The sequence below is a fragment of the Anomaloglossus baeobatrachus genome, chromosome 3, assembly GCF_048569485.1.
Source record: "Anomaloglossus baeobatrachus isolate aAnoBae1 chromosome 3, aAnoBae1.hap1, whole genome shotgun sequence".
Lineage (NCBI taxonomy): Eukaryota > Metazoa > Chordata > Amphibia > Anura > Aromobatidae > Anomaloglossus > Anomaloglossus baeobatrachus.
Genome location: NC_134355.1, coordinates 190,116,873 through 190,131,827, shown reverse-complemented (window position 1 = coordinate 190,131,827; position 14,955 = coordinate 190,116,873). Strand labels below are relative to the sequence as shown.

Sequence of the window (14,955 nt, the reverse complement as noted above, 5' to 3'; positions counted from 1 at the left end):
TTTATATTTTGATAGATCGGGCGTTTCTGAACGCGGCGATACCAAATGTGTGTATATTTTTTATTTTTTTAACCCTTTAATTTTCAATGGGGCGAATGGGGGGTGATTTGAACTTTTAGGTTTTTTTGTTTTTTTTTTAATTTTTTAAAACTTGTTTTTTAACTTTTTTTTTTTATTTTACTAGTCCCCCTAGGGGGCTATTGCGATCAGCATTCCGATCGCTCTGCAGTATCTGCTGATCACAGCTGGAAGGCTGTAAACAGCAGATACGCTGTCTTTCTCTTTTGCTGTGCCCCGGGCACAGCGAAAGTGAAACCAAGTCATGTGTAGTACAGGAGTCATCACATGACCCTGTGCTACCATGACAACTATCGGGAGTCACGTGATCGCGTCACGTGACTTCCGGTTTCGGGCGGTAAGTAAATGCTTACCGCAATCGCGCTTATAATGGCGCTGTCATGTATTGACAGCGCCATATAAGGGGTTAATCGGCACGAGCAGATAACGATTCTGCTCGTGCCTAGCAGGCACACATCTCAGCTGTGAAAATCAGCTGAGATGTGTGCCGATCGCGGCATGCTGCCGCCGGAGGACCGCGGGCAGTAAGATTGTCATTTAGGACGTAATTTTACGGCCCGCGGTCGTTAAGGGGTTAAAGTTTAAAATAAGCAATACATTTTGTTCAACTTCACAATTGTGTCCCACTTGTTGATTCTTCACCATAACATTAAAATTTTTATCTTTTGTTTGAAGCCTAAAATGTGGGAAAAGGTTGAAAAACTCAAGGGGGCCTAATACTGTCGCAAGGCACTGTAGAAAGTCTTAATCTTGGAGTTCAGCTCAAGAAAAATGGGAGTAAAAACAAGTGTTGCATTTTATTTTTTCAGTGTAGTAGTAGTAAATCGATGAAAAAGGATATGCAGGAGTTTTAGCAAAGATAGAAGTTGCCAAACTAACTTATAAGTGAGATCTTTTTAGATACCTAAAACGAACATTGTGCAGCACAAACAATATGAAAGATCAGAGAAGCATCTTTTTTATCTTTCAACAAATTAGATGGATGAACTGAAAGAACAGCAGGGTATGTAATATGAAAACGTGGGAGATTTTAATTATTGTAACTTTTTATTTGTGAAGCAACCAATTGTAGAGTAAATCTTCAGGAATAGATAAAAAAAAAATAGATCAATTCCTAAATACCTTTTTTAACTAGCAAATCTCAATTTTTAATTAGAGAGGTTTTAGAATTAAAATGACAGCTGCCTTTTTACAGTAACTGATGTGTCCTAAAATGTTAAGCCTGTAAGAGTGCAGTGGGAAGCTCTGCCCTCTCCATGTGTAGGACGAGGGGCTTTATGTATATTCATATACAACACTCAAGATATTAGGACTGCTGAGTGAAGAGACTGCTGTGCATCTGATCTAATACCTAGGCACCTGTTGTATTTCCAGTGTTAGATATAAAGAGTAGACAGCAGTGTGAGCAGTCCCTCCTTCTGCAGCACTCCTAGTATCTCAATCATCCTACACATGGAAAGAGAGGGAGCTCGCATTGCTGTCCACCCTCTGTCTCATCTACTATGGGAGATACTGCTGCTGGAGTGAGAAGAGGCTGTTCACACTGCTGTCTAGTCTTTTGCCTGATCTAATACTGGAGATACCAAGAGTGATGAGGTAAGAAGCTACTTGCACTACTGTCCACACTGTTTTTGTGATCTAATACAGGAGATACCAGGGGTGTTGAAATAAGAAAAGGCTGCTCACACTTCTGTCCATCCTGTCATTCTGATCTAATACAGATGCCAAGGATCTTTCTACGAAGAGATACTAGAAAGGTGAGGTAAGAGCCTGCACACCCTGCTGTCCACTGTTATTCTATAGGACTAGCCAAATTGTTAAACTTATACAAATGGTATAGTTATCTCCAGTCCCCAGCATTGGAGCTTCCTGCTTCATATACTCGCAGGCATCTGTCCTAAGACATTTTTTGTCAGAGTAACAATGTGGCAGGCATTTTAATTCTATATTAATTACCTCCCTGGTCGAAACGATTGTAATTTTTTAATTAAGTATTTTGGAACTTATTTTTAATTGCTTTTTGTATTTTTCTATTCCTGGAGAATCACTTTAAAATGCTCATAAACATATTAGCTTTGTTCTGATTATATACACAAAGAAGCAAGAGTGGGAAATAACGTTTGCCTGGGAATCTTTTGTATCCTCAGAGCTTGGGTTTAATTACATTCTGGCAATAATTCCAGTATTTGATATGTCACTGATATATTGGCTAATGTTATTGCAGAAAAGCATGAATTTTCATAAATATTCTTGTAGAAATGCAGCATACAAGAGTTGTTTGTATGGTAATAATGAGTTGGTCATGGTTTTGTGTTAAGTAAATATCTATATCTGCTTGTCAGAAAGTCATATCTGCCGTCTCTCATATACACAGGAGCGTTCATTTGGCCGAGCCATCCTGTGTTCTCTATGAGAAAGCTGGTGACAGGCGTCCTTCTGGGGGGTTATCTATGGGAATAGCAAGGCGATCAGCAGTCCAAACTCGGACCATTCCCCAAATCAACATCTTAACCAACCATGAATTGGCCAGTGCCCCCATACACATTTAAGTGAACCCATTATTATTGGCAAGTGCTGCCAAAAATAGACTATGGAGGGATTTAGTAAGCCAAGTGGCTTCCTAAAAGTATGATAAAGCCCCCCTTTTTTATAGTGTTAAAAAAAAAAAAATAATCCTGGTTTGGAGGTCATAATGTTACTTTCATCTTGCTGCAAATGCCAACATTTTTTCCTTTTAAAGAGAATTTGTAAGACTTCTCCTCCTCATAGACCTTTCAACTCCCCTGGTTTTACTTGGAGACACCTATTTTTAGTCTCCATCACTGGTGATAAGTTTTCACCAGGTTGCTATGGAAGGGATACTACGCCCACATGTAAAAATGCCACTTTTGTTGGAATGCTTGCTCCCGATTATCTGCTGGTGCAAACATGCTGGTAAAACTCATTTGCTGGGTGAAAGGGAAAGTCAATGGCAGCCTATCATCCCTTACAAATAGGATATGCTGCAATATGGGGACAGATCACACATATTAGCAATCCCTGTATCATTGGTCATCAGCTTGTGTAAACGAATGCTAAATATGCATTTTATAGATGTGCGTTTAACAGCCTGAAATCGGCAGTGTATATACACCTTAAATATTTGTGTGATGGTGCAATTTCTTCCGCATTTAGAACCCCAATTAAACTTTGGTTAGGAGGATACTGTCTAAAATGAGCTCTGCATATGCCATAACTGATGCAGGTTGTGCTCATTTGATCGCTGTCAGTAGCAATGTAATAGCCAAGTAATGTTTAAGACCAGATTGGTCCCAATTTTAGTAAGAGAGTCTGTTTTAGAAGTTATAGCAATTTTTTCTGGATAAATTAGCGAGTGAATCGCCCTGTATATGGAACAAACAATGTAAGCAATAAGCTAAATAATAAAGTGCAGCTAATGGACAGTGCCTGAAAAAAAAATCTTTAAGGAAATAATCAAATCCTATGCCTACCAAACGCCATGCTGATCCAGAGTGACCACACTGTCCAGTAGCCCAAATTTATTTTATAACCTACGGTACTCCAATTCTTCCTAAGACGTTAACATTCAAAAGCACAGGTGTCGTCAGATGAAATGGTGGTAACATTTTTAGCCATGTTGTCTTGCAAAAAGGCTAGCAGACCTGAAAGCACACATGCATTATACAAGCAGTGTTATCCAAGAAAAGACTGAAAACCACATGTTACTTTACTACAAGGTTTTTTTTGACATTTCACAATGAGTCTCGTCATGAAATGCTGTTCAGTCTTCTGAAATACTACTTTTCAACAACCTAAAAGTTCTGCTTGTTGTCACTGAAGTCAGTTCTTTCTCATCTTAGAAGCTTTCTCTGGAATATACCATGTATGGGCACAGTTAAATAATTCAGATATGGGAAAAAATGCTTCTAGCGCTTCAGTTGGAAGGAGCCTTGAATAATTGAAAGACAGATGAAAACAACATGTCGCAATTTATTTATACTCACATTCCTAAAATATATTCATACTAATGAAAATATCCAATTATTCTACAGGCATGGACAAAAAAAATTGTCAGTACTTAGTATTTTTTACTTTAAAAAAAAATGGTCACAAACCTGGAAATCAACAAAAGTAATTTTACTGTATATCAACTAATGAAAATCAGACATTTGCTTTTTAATTATGTTTCAAGAGAGAAAAAAAAACAATGGTGCTCTTAGCTGAATAGCTTTTGAGGCAAGTCACTGCATACGATTTCTGTAACTCAATGAGATTTCTGTACCTGTCCACTGGTATTTTGTCCCAACTCCTCGAGAGACAACTGCTCCAGCTGTCTCAGGTGTGAAAGTGCATTCTGCAGACTGTTTAAACTCCTTCCACAGATGTTCAATAAGCTTTAGTTCGGGGGTCATAGAAGCCACTTCTGAATAGTCCAATGTTTTGCTTTCAGGCATTCTTTAATGTTTTTTTAGCTGTGTTTTGGTTCAATACCCTATTGGAGGACCCATGACCTGAGACTCAGACTATGCTTTCTGACACTGGGTAACGCATTTGATCACAGAATGCCTTGATAGACTTCGATTTCATTGTACCTTGCATAGATTCAACGTAGAAAAAAACCTGTTGAAAAAGAAGCGCAATAGGGTCTTACCCTGACAAACAGGGGATGACAAAGGATAAACCTACTCACCGAGGGTTGTGAAAGGCACAACTCCTGTAACAGCATAAATCCAGATCAACGGCAGCAGTATTCCAGGTGGCTGATAACAGAGAGATTGTGGAACGGGGCTTTGTAAACCGCGCCAAAGATCACTGATGAAAACTTGGATTAATGTAAACTTTTTATTTTTGCACAGGTCTACGCGTTTCAGGAGGCTCTGCTCCATTCCTCAGGACCAACAGGCATAAGCTACATCAAATCCAGATTTGATGTAGCTTATGCCTGTTGGTCCTGAGGAAGGGAGCAGAGCCTCCTGAAACGCGTAGACCTGTGCAAAAATAAAAAGTTTACATTCATCCAAGTTTTCATCAGTGATCTTTGGCGCGGTTTACAAAGCCCCATTCCACAATCTCTTTGCATAGATTCAAAGCATCTTGTGCCAGATGCAGCAAAGCAGCCACAAAACATGACCAAGCTGCCTCCGTCTTGCATACTTTTCTTTGTAGGCTTCAATTTTGCGTCTAAACAGAAAGCTCACGTGACTTGCCAAAAAGCTCCAGTTTTGTCTACTCTGTCCTGCACATTTTCCCAGAAGCATTGTGGCGTGTTGATATGCATCTTGGAAATTTCCAGTCTCACTTTTATATGATTTGCTTTCAACAATGGATTTCTCCTCAGCTGTTTTCCATGAAGTCCACTTTGGCCAAGACAGCATCGGATGGTGAGATCAAACCCTAATGTACCTTAACCCCTTCAGCCCCGGGGCACTTTCCGTTTTTGTTTTTTGCTCCCCTTCTTCCGAGAGCCGTAACTTTTTTATTTTTCCGTCAATCTTGCCATATGAGGGCTTGTTTTTTGCGGGACAAGTTGTACTTTTAAATGAAACTATAAGTTTTACCATATGGTGTACTGGAAAACAGCAAAAAAATTCCAAATGTGGAAAAATTGCAAAAAAAGTGTGATGGCACAATAGTTTTTGGGATGTTTTATTCACGGTGTTCACTATATGGTAAAACTGATGTGTTGGTGTGATGCCTCAGGTCGGTGCGAGTTTGTAGACACCAAACATGTATAGGTTTACTTGTATCTAAGGGGTTAAAAAAAATTCACAGGCTTGTCCGAAAAACGTGGCGCACGTTTTGCGCCATTTTCCAAAACCCGTAGCGTTCTCATTTTTCAGGATCTGAGGCTCAGTGATGGCTTATTTTTGCGTCTCGACCTGACGTTCTTAACGGTACTATTGTTGCACAGATGCTACGTTTTGATCGCCTGTTATTGCATTTTGCGCAAAATTTGCGGCGACCAAAAAACGTAATTTTGGCGTTTGGAATTTTTTTGCCGCTACGCCGTTTACTGATCAGATTCATTGATTTTATATTTTGATCGGGCATTTCTGAACGTGGCGATACCAAATGTGTGTATTTTTTATTTTTTTTAACCCTTTAATTTTCAATGGGGTGAAAGGGGGGTGATTTGAACTTTTAGGTTTTTTATTTTTTAATTTTTTAAAACTTTTTTTTTTACTTCTTTTTTTTTTTATTTTACTAGTCCCCCTAGGGGGCTATTGCGATCAGCAATCCGATCGCTCTGCACTATCTGCAGATCTCAGCTACAGAGCTGAGAACTGCAGATTTGCTGCTTCACTTTCAATGCCGGCTGTATTCCGGCATTGAGAGGAAGTGACTCATGTTAGCCACAGGCGTCATCACATGACCCTGTGCTACCAAGGCAACCGCCGAAAGTCACGTGATCATGTCACGTGACTTCCGGCGGGGGCGGGGTAAGTCACTGTCATGGCGGCGCCCATATACATATCGCTGCCAAGACTTTGGCAGCGAAATGTAAGGGGTTAATGGCCGCGGGTGGAAGCGATTCCACCCGCGGCTAGCAGGCACACATATCAGCTGTTGATAACAGCTGATATGTGCGCGTCTCGCGACCGGCGGCAGGGGGCGGGGCTTACCGGCACACGATCCATGACGTATTCAGTACGTCATGGGTCGTTAAGGGGTTAAATGCACCGGTTTAAAACCTCATTTAAAAGAGAAAATACACGGAAATTCGTGTTTTTCTAGTTACACAAATACGGACAACATCTGAATGCTATGGGTTTGCATAAATAAAACATTGCTATTCTTAGTTGTCGTGTTTTGACAGCATTTGTCCAATATTCAAGTAGAAGCAAATGATCACAATCGTAATTTATTTCTTAAGTGATTGTCAGCAGGTTTTTGCTACCTCATCTGAGAGCAGCATAATGTAGGAAAATAGATTCTGAATCTGTGTATCATATCACTTAAATTATTGACTGAAGCCGCTCTGACAAACTGAATTTTTAGCTTTAGTCATGTAGCAGAATCTAGAACGCTGTCCCCACTGACCGCAAGCTCTCTTTAGAGATTGTACATAGACAGTGAGATGTCAATCACAGCAGCGGCTTGTTGGACTGCCATGCAGGCCAGTTTCTAGTCCTGTAAGATAAAGGCCCCTTTACACACTGCAACATCGCAAACGACATCGCTGTAACGTCACCGGTTTTGTGACATAATAGCGACCTCCCCAGCGACATTGCAGTGTGTGAAACACAGCGACCTGGCCCCCGCTGTGAAGTTGCTGATCACTACACATCCCTCAGGACCATTCTTTGGTCCTTTGTTTCCCGCTGTGCAGCATGATCGCTAGAAAGTCTGTGTGTAAAGGGGCCTTTACAGCGACTTCGTTAGCGACTTCCCTTTCAAAAAGCTGCTTTACAACGTCCCCAATGACTAGCTAGGTTGTTCTGCAGGTCCATATCGTTGTTGCGTCGTTTTCCAGGTTTGCCTGTTTGACAGCTCACCAGCGACTCACCAGATACTTTGTAGCGATCCCAGCCAGGTTGGGATCGCTGGTGGGATCGCTAGAAAGTCTCAGTATGTAAAGGGGCCTTGAGGGTCCTGCTGAAGCAAACCTAGCAAATAAAACAAAAGATCAGATAAGACAGGCAAGCATGAACTGTTAACCCTTGCAGCATACTGGCTTCAGCTTACATGGCAAAAACTGCTGACCGGTTCACCTCAACCATAAGAGTATAATGTGGTAAACTGGAGTAGTCATAAATATAGAACAGAGGGCACGCACCACATGAAGGCAGGAATCTTGTATTTATTTATTTATTTTTTTTTACAAAGGACTTGTCAAAGCGCCGATTGCCGGTGCAAAACAGCTGTCCGTGTGTGATCGGTCCCTCTCCCCTCCGTCCTTTTATGCCTGGTCCATATAAAAAAATAAATACAAGATTCCAGCCTTCATGTGGTGAGTGCCCTCCGTTCCATATTTATGATGTATCGATTTTCATTTTTCCTGTGAGGTGCACCCCTCGTGGCAGTTCCACACTAGCAAACAAGATTTCCCGTCCATTGAGACAGGTGACGTTTTGCATTGATTGCCGGCTAGAAGCTGTGCCCGGTTTTTCCTTCTCCGTCTACTGATTCAAACTGGAGTAGTGCTCCCTTTCCATAGTCCTCGGAACAGGTACTGCTTCTGTGATTATTCGCATACACTAAATGCTACACACAATTCATGATACACATGTTATGCATGCTTTATATGTTGCACGCAGTATGCCGCCCACACAGGGAAGAGAGTATTTTAGCTTCTTCAGTGCATCAAATACTTTCTAGTATCTACAAACTTCTGAGGCATGACCTACTTCCAGCAACTCCTTTTCTAGTCTTGGAGAACATACCATGCACTCTCCTCTTTCAGTTCTTCCAGATTTGCACGTTGGTCATGTGACTGACACCACAGGGCTTTCTAACCCCTGAAACTACAATAATAATGTAGGGCTGGCATTGGTGAGCCAGTAACCATTTTTTGCACTGACAAACTGCAGCTATATAGGTATTTATAAAGGACCTTTGGGAATTTAGTGCACAGGGCAACTTCCCAGTTTGCTTCCACCAACCAATACCGACTTTGAGCATATGAATCAACAGTATGCTGCATCATGCAATCACAATATGGAGTGATCTATTACCAGTATATAAAAAGCTACCATGGTATGAGGAATGAATAATCTGCTGTATTGTACACTTGGATTCATTTTCCATATAAAGTTGATTGATTTTTATTTTTCCTTCTGAAGTATTTCCTGTAACTAATGTCTGACACATTAGTAGTATTGTATTATGCATCCTTATTTTATGTAATAAAGGATTATTTTCAAGATGTCTGAGCAGCTCACAACTCTGTAAGCCTCTTACTTCCTGGTTTCTAGCAGGGTGGGCATTCCTCCTTGAGTGATAGTTCTGGTGAGTAGCAAAACTGTAATATTAAAACTATAAATCTCTTCATAAGTTCTTTTGTAACACATTCAGCTATCAGTGGTTTGTTCTACAGTGCACCCTGCTATTACAATTTTTGCATATAGAGATAACATGGCATTTCAACAAGCGTAATAGGGGTTGGTGATTACGTAAGATTTAGGGTATGTGCCCACGATCAGGGCTCGCTGCGTTCAGAACGCAGCGAGTCCAGACCGGGGGGGCGCGTGTCTCCTCTGCAGGAGACCGCATCTGTCAGTACCCACGATCAGGGTTCTATGCGCTGCGGTCTCCTGCTTGTGTTCTCCCTAGGAGGACGCAGGCAATTCCGCAGCAAACAATTGACATGCTGCGGTCTGGAAAGACGCACTGCAAGGCCAGTGTTTGCTGCGGAAAAAAGCATAGTATGCACGGGATTTCTAGAAATCCCGTCCACTATACCTGTACTGTACACCGCAGCGGTTTGGACGCAGCTGAGGTAGGCTGCGTCCTAACCGCTGCAAATACTGATCATGGGCACGCACCCTTAAAACAGCAGATTGTCAGGAACTGAGAGAGGTGAGCAACTAACTGCTGTATTGAAATCGATGGACTGGAGAGGGCTGACCGAAACGTTAGTTCTGACCGCAGTTATAAAAAAAGAATGTTTATTGTAAACTTGCTTGTTTTCATACTATTATATTTAATGCAATTTAACATGAGAATGAAAGAGCAAAAGTATTTCAGTCATCCCGCTTTTTGTATAAAAGTATCAGATTCATATTTGATCATAGCTGTCAAAGATTTCTCATCAATAGAGGGTGGATCCCAGCACAAAAACGTCCATTTCAGAAGTATAATGTAAAACTTCACATTTATTGGAAAAATAAAAACAGCTTAAAATAAATTCCTCCGACCAACACGTTTCAGACGCGATTGTCCTTAGTCATGATCATCATGGGATACAACTGATAGCATTTATATACCATTTATTTATACCATTTATATCGCGTATGAAACGCGTTGATCAGAGGAATTTATTTTATGCTGTTTTTATTTTTCCAATAAATTTGAAGTTTTATATTATACTTCTGAAATGGACGTTTTTGTGCCTCTATTGATTGCCTTCAGCCTCCTTCTTCCAGCGAGCACCGTCCGGATTCTCCTCTAAGATTTTCCCGTTTTGGTGAGCTGAATTACTGTTTTCAAAGATTTCTGTCTTGTCTGATCTGTTCTTTTATAGTATTCATGATGTAAACTCTTGAAAAAATTACAGCTCTCTATCCAGTATTCTTAGTACTATAAATAAAAAGTTATGGTATGTTCTATGACTGTATTTATGATTCTTGGATTTTAAAGAATTTTTTGATTTTGGGTTAAATATTCCCCCCCTTTTTTTTTTTTTTTTCTCGCTCAAGCTTAAAGTAAATTGACTCATTAGCTACCAAATACTTTGATTACTAATATCTCGACAATGGAAAGGAGAAATAAGAGAAAAAAAAACCTGTTTATTCCACTCTGCTCCACTATTTAGTCAGCCACCAATTGTGCAAGTTCTCCCACTTAAAAAGATGAGGTCGGCCTGTAATTGACGACATAGGTAGACCACAACTATGAGAGACAAAATCAGAAAACATCCAGAAAATCACTTTGTCTGATTTGGCAAGATTTTCTTTTGCAAATTATGGTGGAAAATAAGTATTTGTTCAATAACAAAAGTTCATCTCAGTATTTTATATATCCTTTGTTGGCAATGACAGAGGTCAAACGTTTTCTGTAAGTTTTTTCACAAGGTTGGCACACACTGTTGGTGGTATGTTGGCCCATTCCTCTCTGCAGATCTCCTCTAGAGCAGTGATGTTTTGGGCCTGTCACTGGGCAACACAGACTTTCAACTACCTCTATGTTTAGATCTGGAGAATAGCTAGACCTCTCCAGGACATTCATATGCTTCTTAAAAAGCCACTCCTTCATTGCCCTAGTAGTGTGCTTGGGATCATTATCGTGCTGAAAGACCCAGTCATGTTTCATTTTCAATGCCCTTGCTGATTGAAGGAGTTTTGCACCCAAAATTTCACGATACATGGCCCCATTCATTCGTTCATGTACATGGATCAATCGTCCTCATCCATTTGCAGAGAAACAGCCCCAAAGCATGATATTGTCACCCCTATGCTTCACAGTAGGTATGGTGTTTTTTGACTGCAACTCCGCATTCTATCTCCTCCAAACACGACGAGTTTTGTTTTTACCAAACAGTTCTACTTTGGTTTCATCAGACCATATGACATTCTCCCAGTACTCTCCTGGATAATCCAAATCCTCTCTAGCAAACTTCAGACAGTCCCGGACATGTACTGGCTTAAGCAGGGAACATGTCTGCCACTGCAGGATCTGAGCCCATGGCAGCGTAGTGTTACTGATGGTAGCCTTTGTTACAGTGGTCCCAGCTCTATGCAGGTCATTCACTAAATCTGCACATGTGGTTCTGGAATTTTTGTTCACCGTTCTTGTGATCATTTTGAGGTTGAAATCTTGCGTGGAGCCCCAGATCGAGGGAGATTATCAGTGGTCTTGTATGTCTTCCATTTTCTTATTATTGCTCCCACAGTTGATTTTCATCGCACAAAGTTGCTTACCTATTGCTGATTCACTCTTCCCAACCTGGTGCAGGGCTACAATTTTGTTTCTCGTGTCCTTCGACAGCTCTTTGGTCTTCACCATAGTGGAGTTTGCAATGTGACTGAGGTTGTGGACAGTTGTCTTTTATACTAAGTTCAAACAGGAGCTATTACTACAGGTAATGAGTGGAGGACAGAGGAGACTCTTAAAGAATAAGTTACACGTCTGTGAGAGCCAGAAATCTTGCATGTTTTTAATGACTACTTATTTTGCACCATAATTTGCAAAAGAAATCTCACCAAATCACACAAGGTGATTTTCTGTATTTTTCTCATTTTGTCTCTCATAGTTGTGGTCACCTATGATGTCAATTATAGGTCTCTCTCATCTTTTAAGTGGGAGAACTTGCACAATTGGTAGCTAACTAAATTCTCCCCCACCACTGTACTTTAAAGTTAATTGCTTGTAATGTGCCGTGAGATGGTCTTAGATGTCTGTTATACAGGTTGTGAAATGTATAGATTTTCAAATGATGATTGATTTATTTTTGGTGTATATTCCTTATGATACTAATCAGAAATTACTCCTGCTTTCACATATTGGTCACCACAATCGAAATGTGGCTGATAACCTTTTTTTTTATCATGTCAGAATAAATTCAGATCACTATGTTGAAATGGTATAATTTGATATTGTACTTTACAGACATTTACCATACAGAACAATCATTCACTTTTAATTCTAAAATTACATAGTATTCAAAATTACTTTACTGTTATTCTTTACACTTGGCTCTTGCATGTGAGTCTTAATGTTTTTCTGCTGTGGTACATTTTCAGGGCCAGGAGACACCTGTGCTGTTGGATCATAATTAATCAATGAAAGATACCAAGGAATCATCATGCAACTAATTCAAGAACTGACCAAAATTGTTGGAATGACCAACACAGCTCAGTTGGTAGTGGACATGCTGGAAAATGTCTACAACTTCTACTGTATTATGCGATGCCATTGCACTCCAGCTCTTCATGTATATAATATATTGTAATTCAAGTTTTTCAGTCAGATTTCTATCTGATGTATACATTTGCACATATGATTTGTAAGCTTCAGAGGAATAAATTACCTTTTTGTGCCAAATGTTTTGTTCTTGGTAATTATTGTGATTGCTTTCTTTCTGAAGAGAAAGTGTTATAACCTAAAGCTTTTTGACCAATCGGTCCAGTTTCTTTTACCATAACCATTCCAAGCCACAAGACAACTTGATACAAGGAATACAGATGTCAACTTTTCTGGTTAGGTAATCTGCTTGTCTGTCTGCCTAAATTGAGCTTCTAGCATGGTATAGCTAGGTCTCCACATCGGTTCACTGCAATCCAAGACTTAAAATTGACACCAATTTAAGTGTAGATGGGTTGTGGATACTACTTTGGTTCCTCATAACCTGTTGAGCATTAGAAATTCTCAGATTCACATCGATCAGGGTGGGTCGGAACCCAGATGGAAACCCAGTTTGAGAGTCCAGAGACCATAAAAGTTTTTCTCCCAAAGAAAGCCTAGTAGACCTCTCCTGGTTTGAAAATATAAACACTTACATTGCAACAGGTTTTTATCAAAATGTGTAAAAGCGAATATTGTACCAAGTGTAGTCTTAGAACAGGTAATCCCCAAGAACAAGTAATCTGTTTTTATATAGGAGGACTGACATGTAAAAGGACCTGTTCTATCCCTATAATAACCCGTAAACGAATGTTCTGTTAAGGAGCCTAACTATAAAACCACCACTACGAAAAAAAATGCAATTAGCTTGAAAAATTAATTTATAAAATACCTTACTCAAAATATCCCTCAATCTTACATCGTAACCAAATGATTATAGCATGTACAAAACACAGCTCTTATGCATTTCTTCTGTCAATCTATACATGTTTATCAGGCAGAATAATTGCCTAATAATTTAATTCCAGTTAAAAGCAGTATTCAGAGGAGCTTAAAATTGGCTCTAGAGATAATTGTACATAGCATAAGTCACAAAATGCCACATTACCTGGATGCACATGCTTACAGCTTTATCCAGGGCAATCAAGAGGGCATAAAACTTAAGGGGTCATATTTGATAGAGCATAAGTCTATGGGGTATGGTCAGAAAGCTGAACATTGATGTAGAACTGTTGTGATACTAACAGAAGGTTAATAAATCACCTGTACAGTGCCTTGCAAAAGTATTCGGCCCCGTTGAATTTTTCAACCTTTTCCCACATTTCAGGCTTCAAATATAAAGATAAATTTAAATTATGGTGAAGAATCAACAAGTGGGACATAATTGTGAAGTTGAATGAAATTTATTGCTTATTTTAAACTTTTGTAAAGAATAAATGAAAAGTGGGACGTGTAATATTCGGCCCCTTTACTTTCAGTGCAGCAAACTCACTCCAGAAGTTCATTGAGGATCTCTGAATGATCCAATGTTGTCCAAAATAACTGATGATTACACACAGGCGGCTTATATTTATAATCAAGTCTCCGTATAAATGCACCTGCACTGTGATAGTCTGTGTTCTGTTTAAAGCACAGAGGGCATCATGAAGACCAAGGAACACAACAGGCAGGTCCGTGATACAGTTGTGGAAAAGTTTAAAGCCGGATTTGGTTGCAAAAAGATTTCCAAAACTTTAAACATCCCAAGAAGCACTGTGCAAGTGATCATATTGAAATGGAAGGAGTATCATACCACTGCAACTCTACAAAGACCCGGCCATCCCTCAAAAATTTCAGATCAAACAAGAAGACTGATCAGAGATGCAGCCAAGAATCCAATGATTACTCTGGATGAACTGCAGAGATCTACAGCTGAGGTGGGAGAGTCTGTCCATAGGACTCAGTCATACACTGCACAAATCTGGCCTTTATGGAAGAGTGGCAAGAAGAAAGCTATTTCTCAAAGATTTTCATAAGTGTCATTTTATAGTTCGCCACAAGCCACCTGGGAGACACACCAAACATGTGGAAGAAGGTGCTCTGGTCAGTTGAAACCAAAATCGAACTTTTTGGGCACAATGCCAAACGATGTTTGGCTTAAAAGCAACACAGCTCATCACCCTGAACACACCATCACACTGTTAAACATGGTGGTGGCAGCATCATGGTTTGGGCCTGCTTTTCTTCAGCAGGGACAGGGAAGATGGTTAAAATTGATGGGAAGATGGATGGAGCCAAATACAAGACCATTTTTTAAGAAAACCAGTTGGAGTCTGCAAAAGACTTGAGACTGGGATAGAGATTTGTCTTTCAACAAGACAATGATCCCAAACATAA

General features: G+C 39.9%; 1 protein-coding gene across 1 annotated transcript in view; it reads left to right on the top strand.

The window, feature by feature from the left end:
- The window catches only part of ZDHHC14 (zDHHC palmitoyltransferase 14), a 169,545-nt gene extending 156,773 nt beyond the window's left edge, over window positions 1-12,772 (top strand). The window contains exon 10 of the mRNA XM_075339657.1: window positions 12,480-12,772. Within this exon, the coding sequence (XP_075195772.1) occupies window positions 12,480-12,515 (36 nt within the window). The 3' untranslated portion in view covers window positions 12,516-12,772. The remainder of the gene's footprint in view (window positions 1-12,479) is intronic.
- The last annotated feature ends 2,183 nt before the right edge of the window (window positions 12,773-14,955 follow it).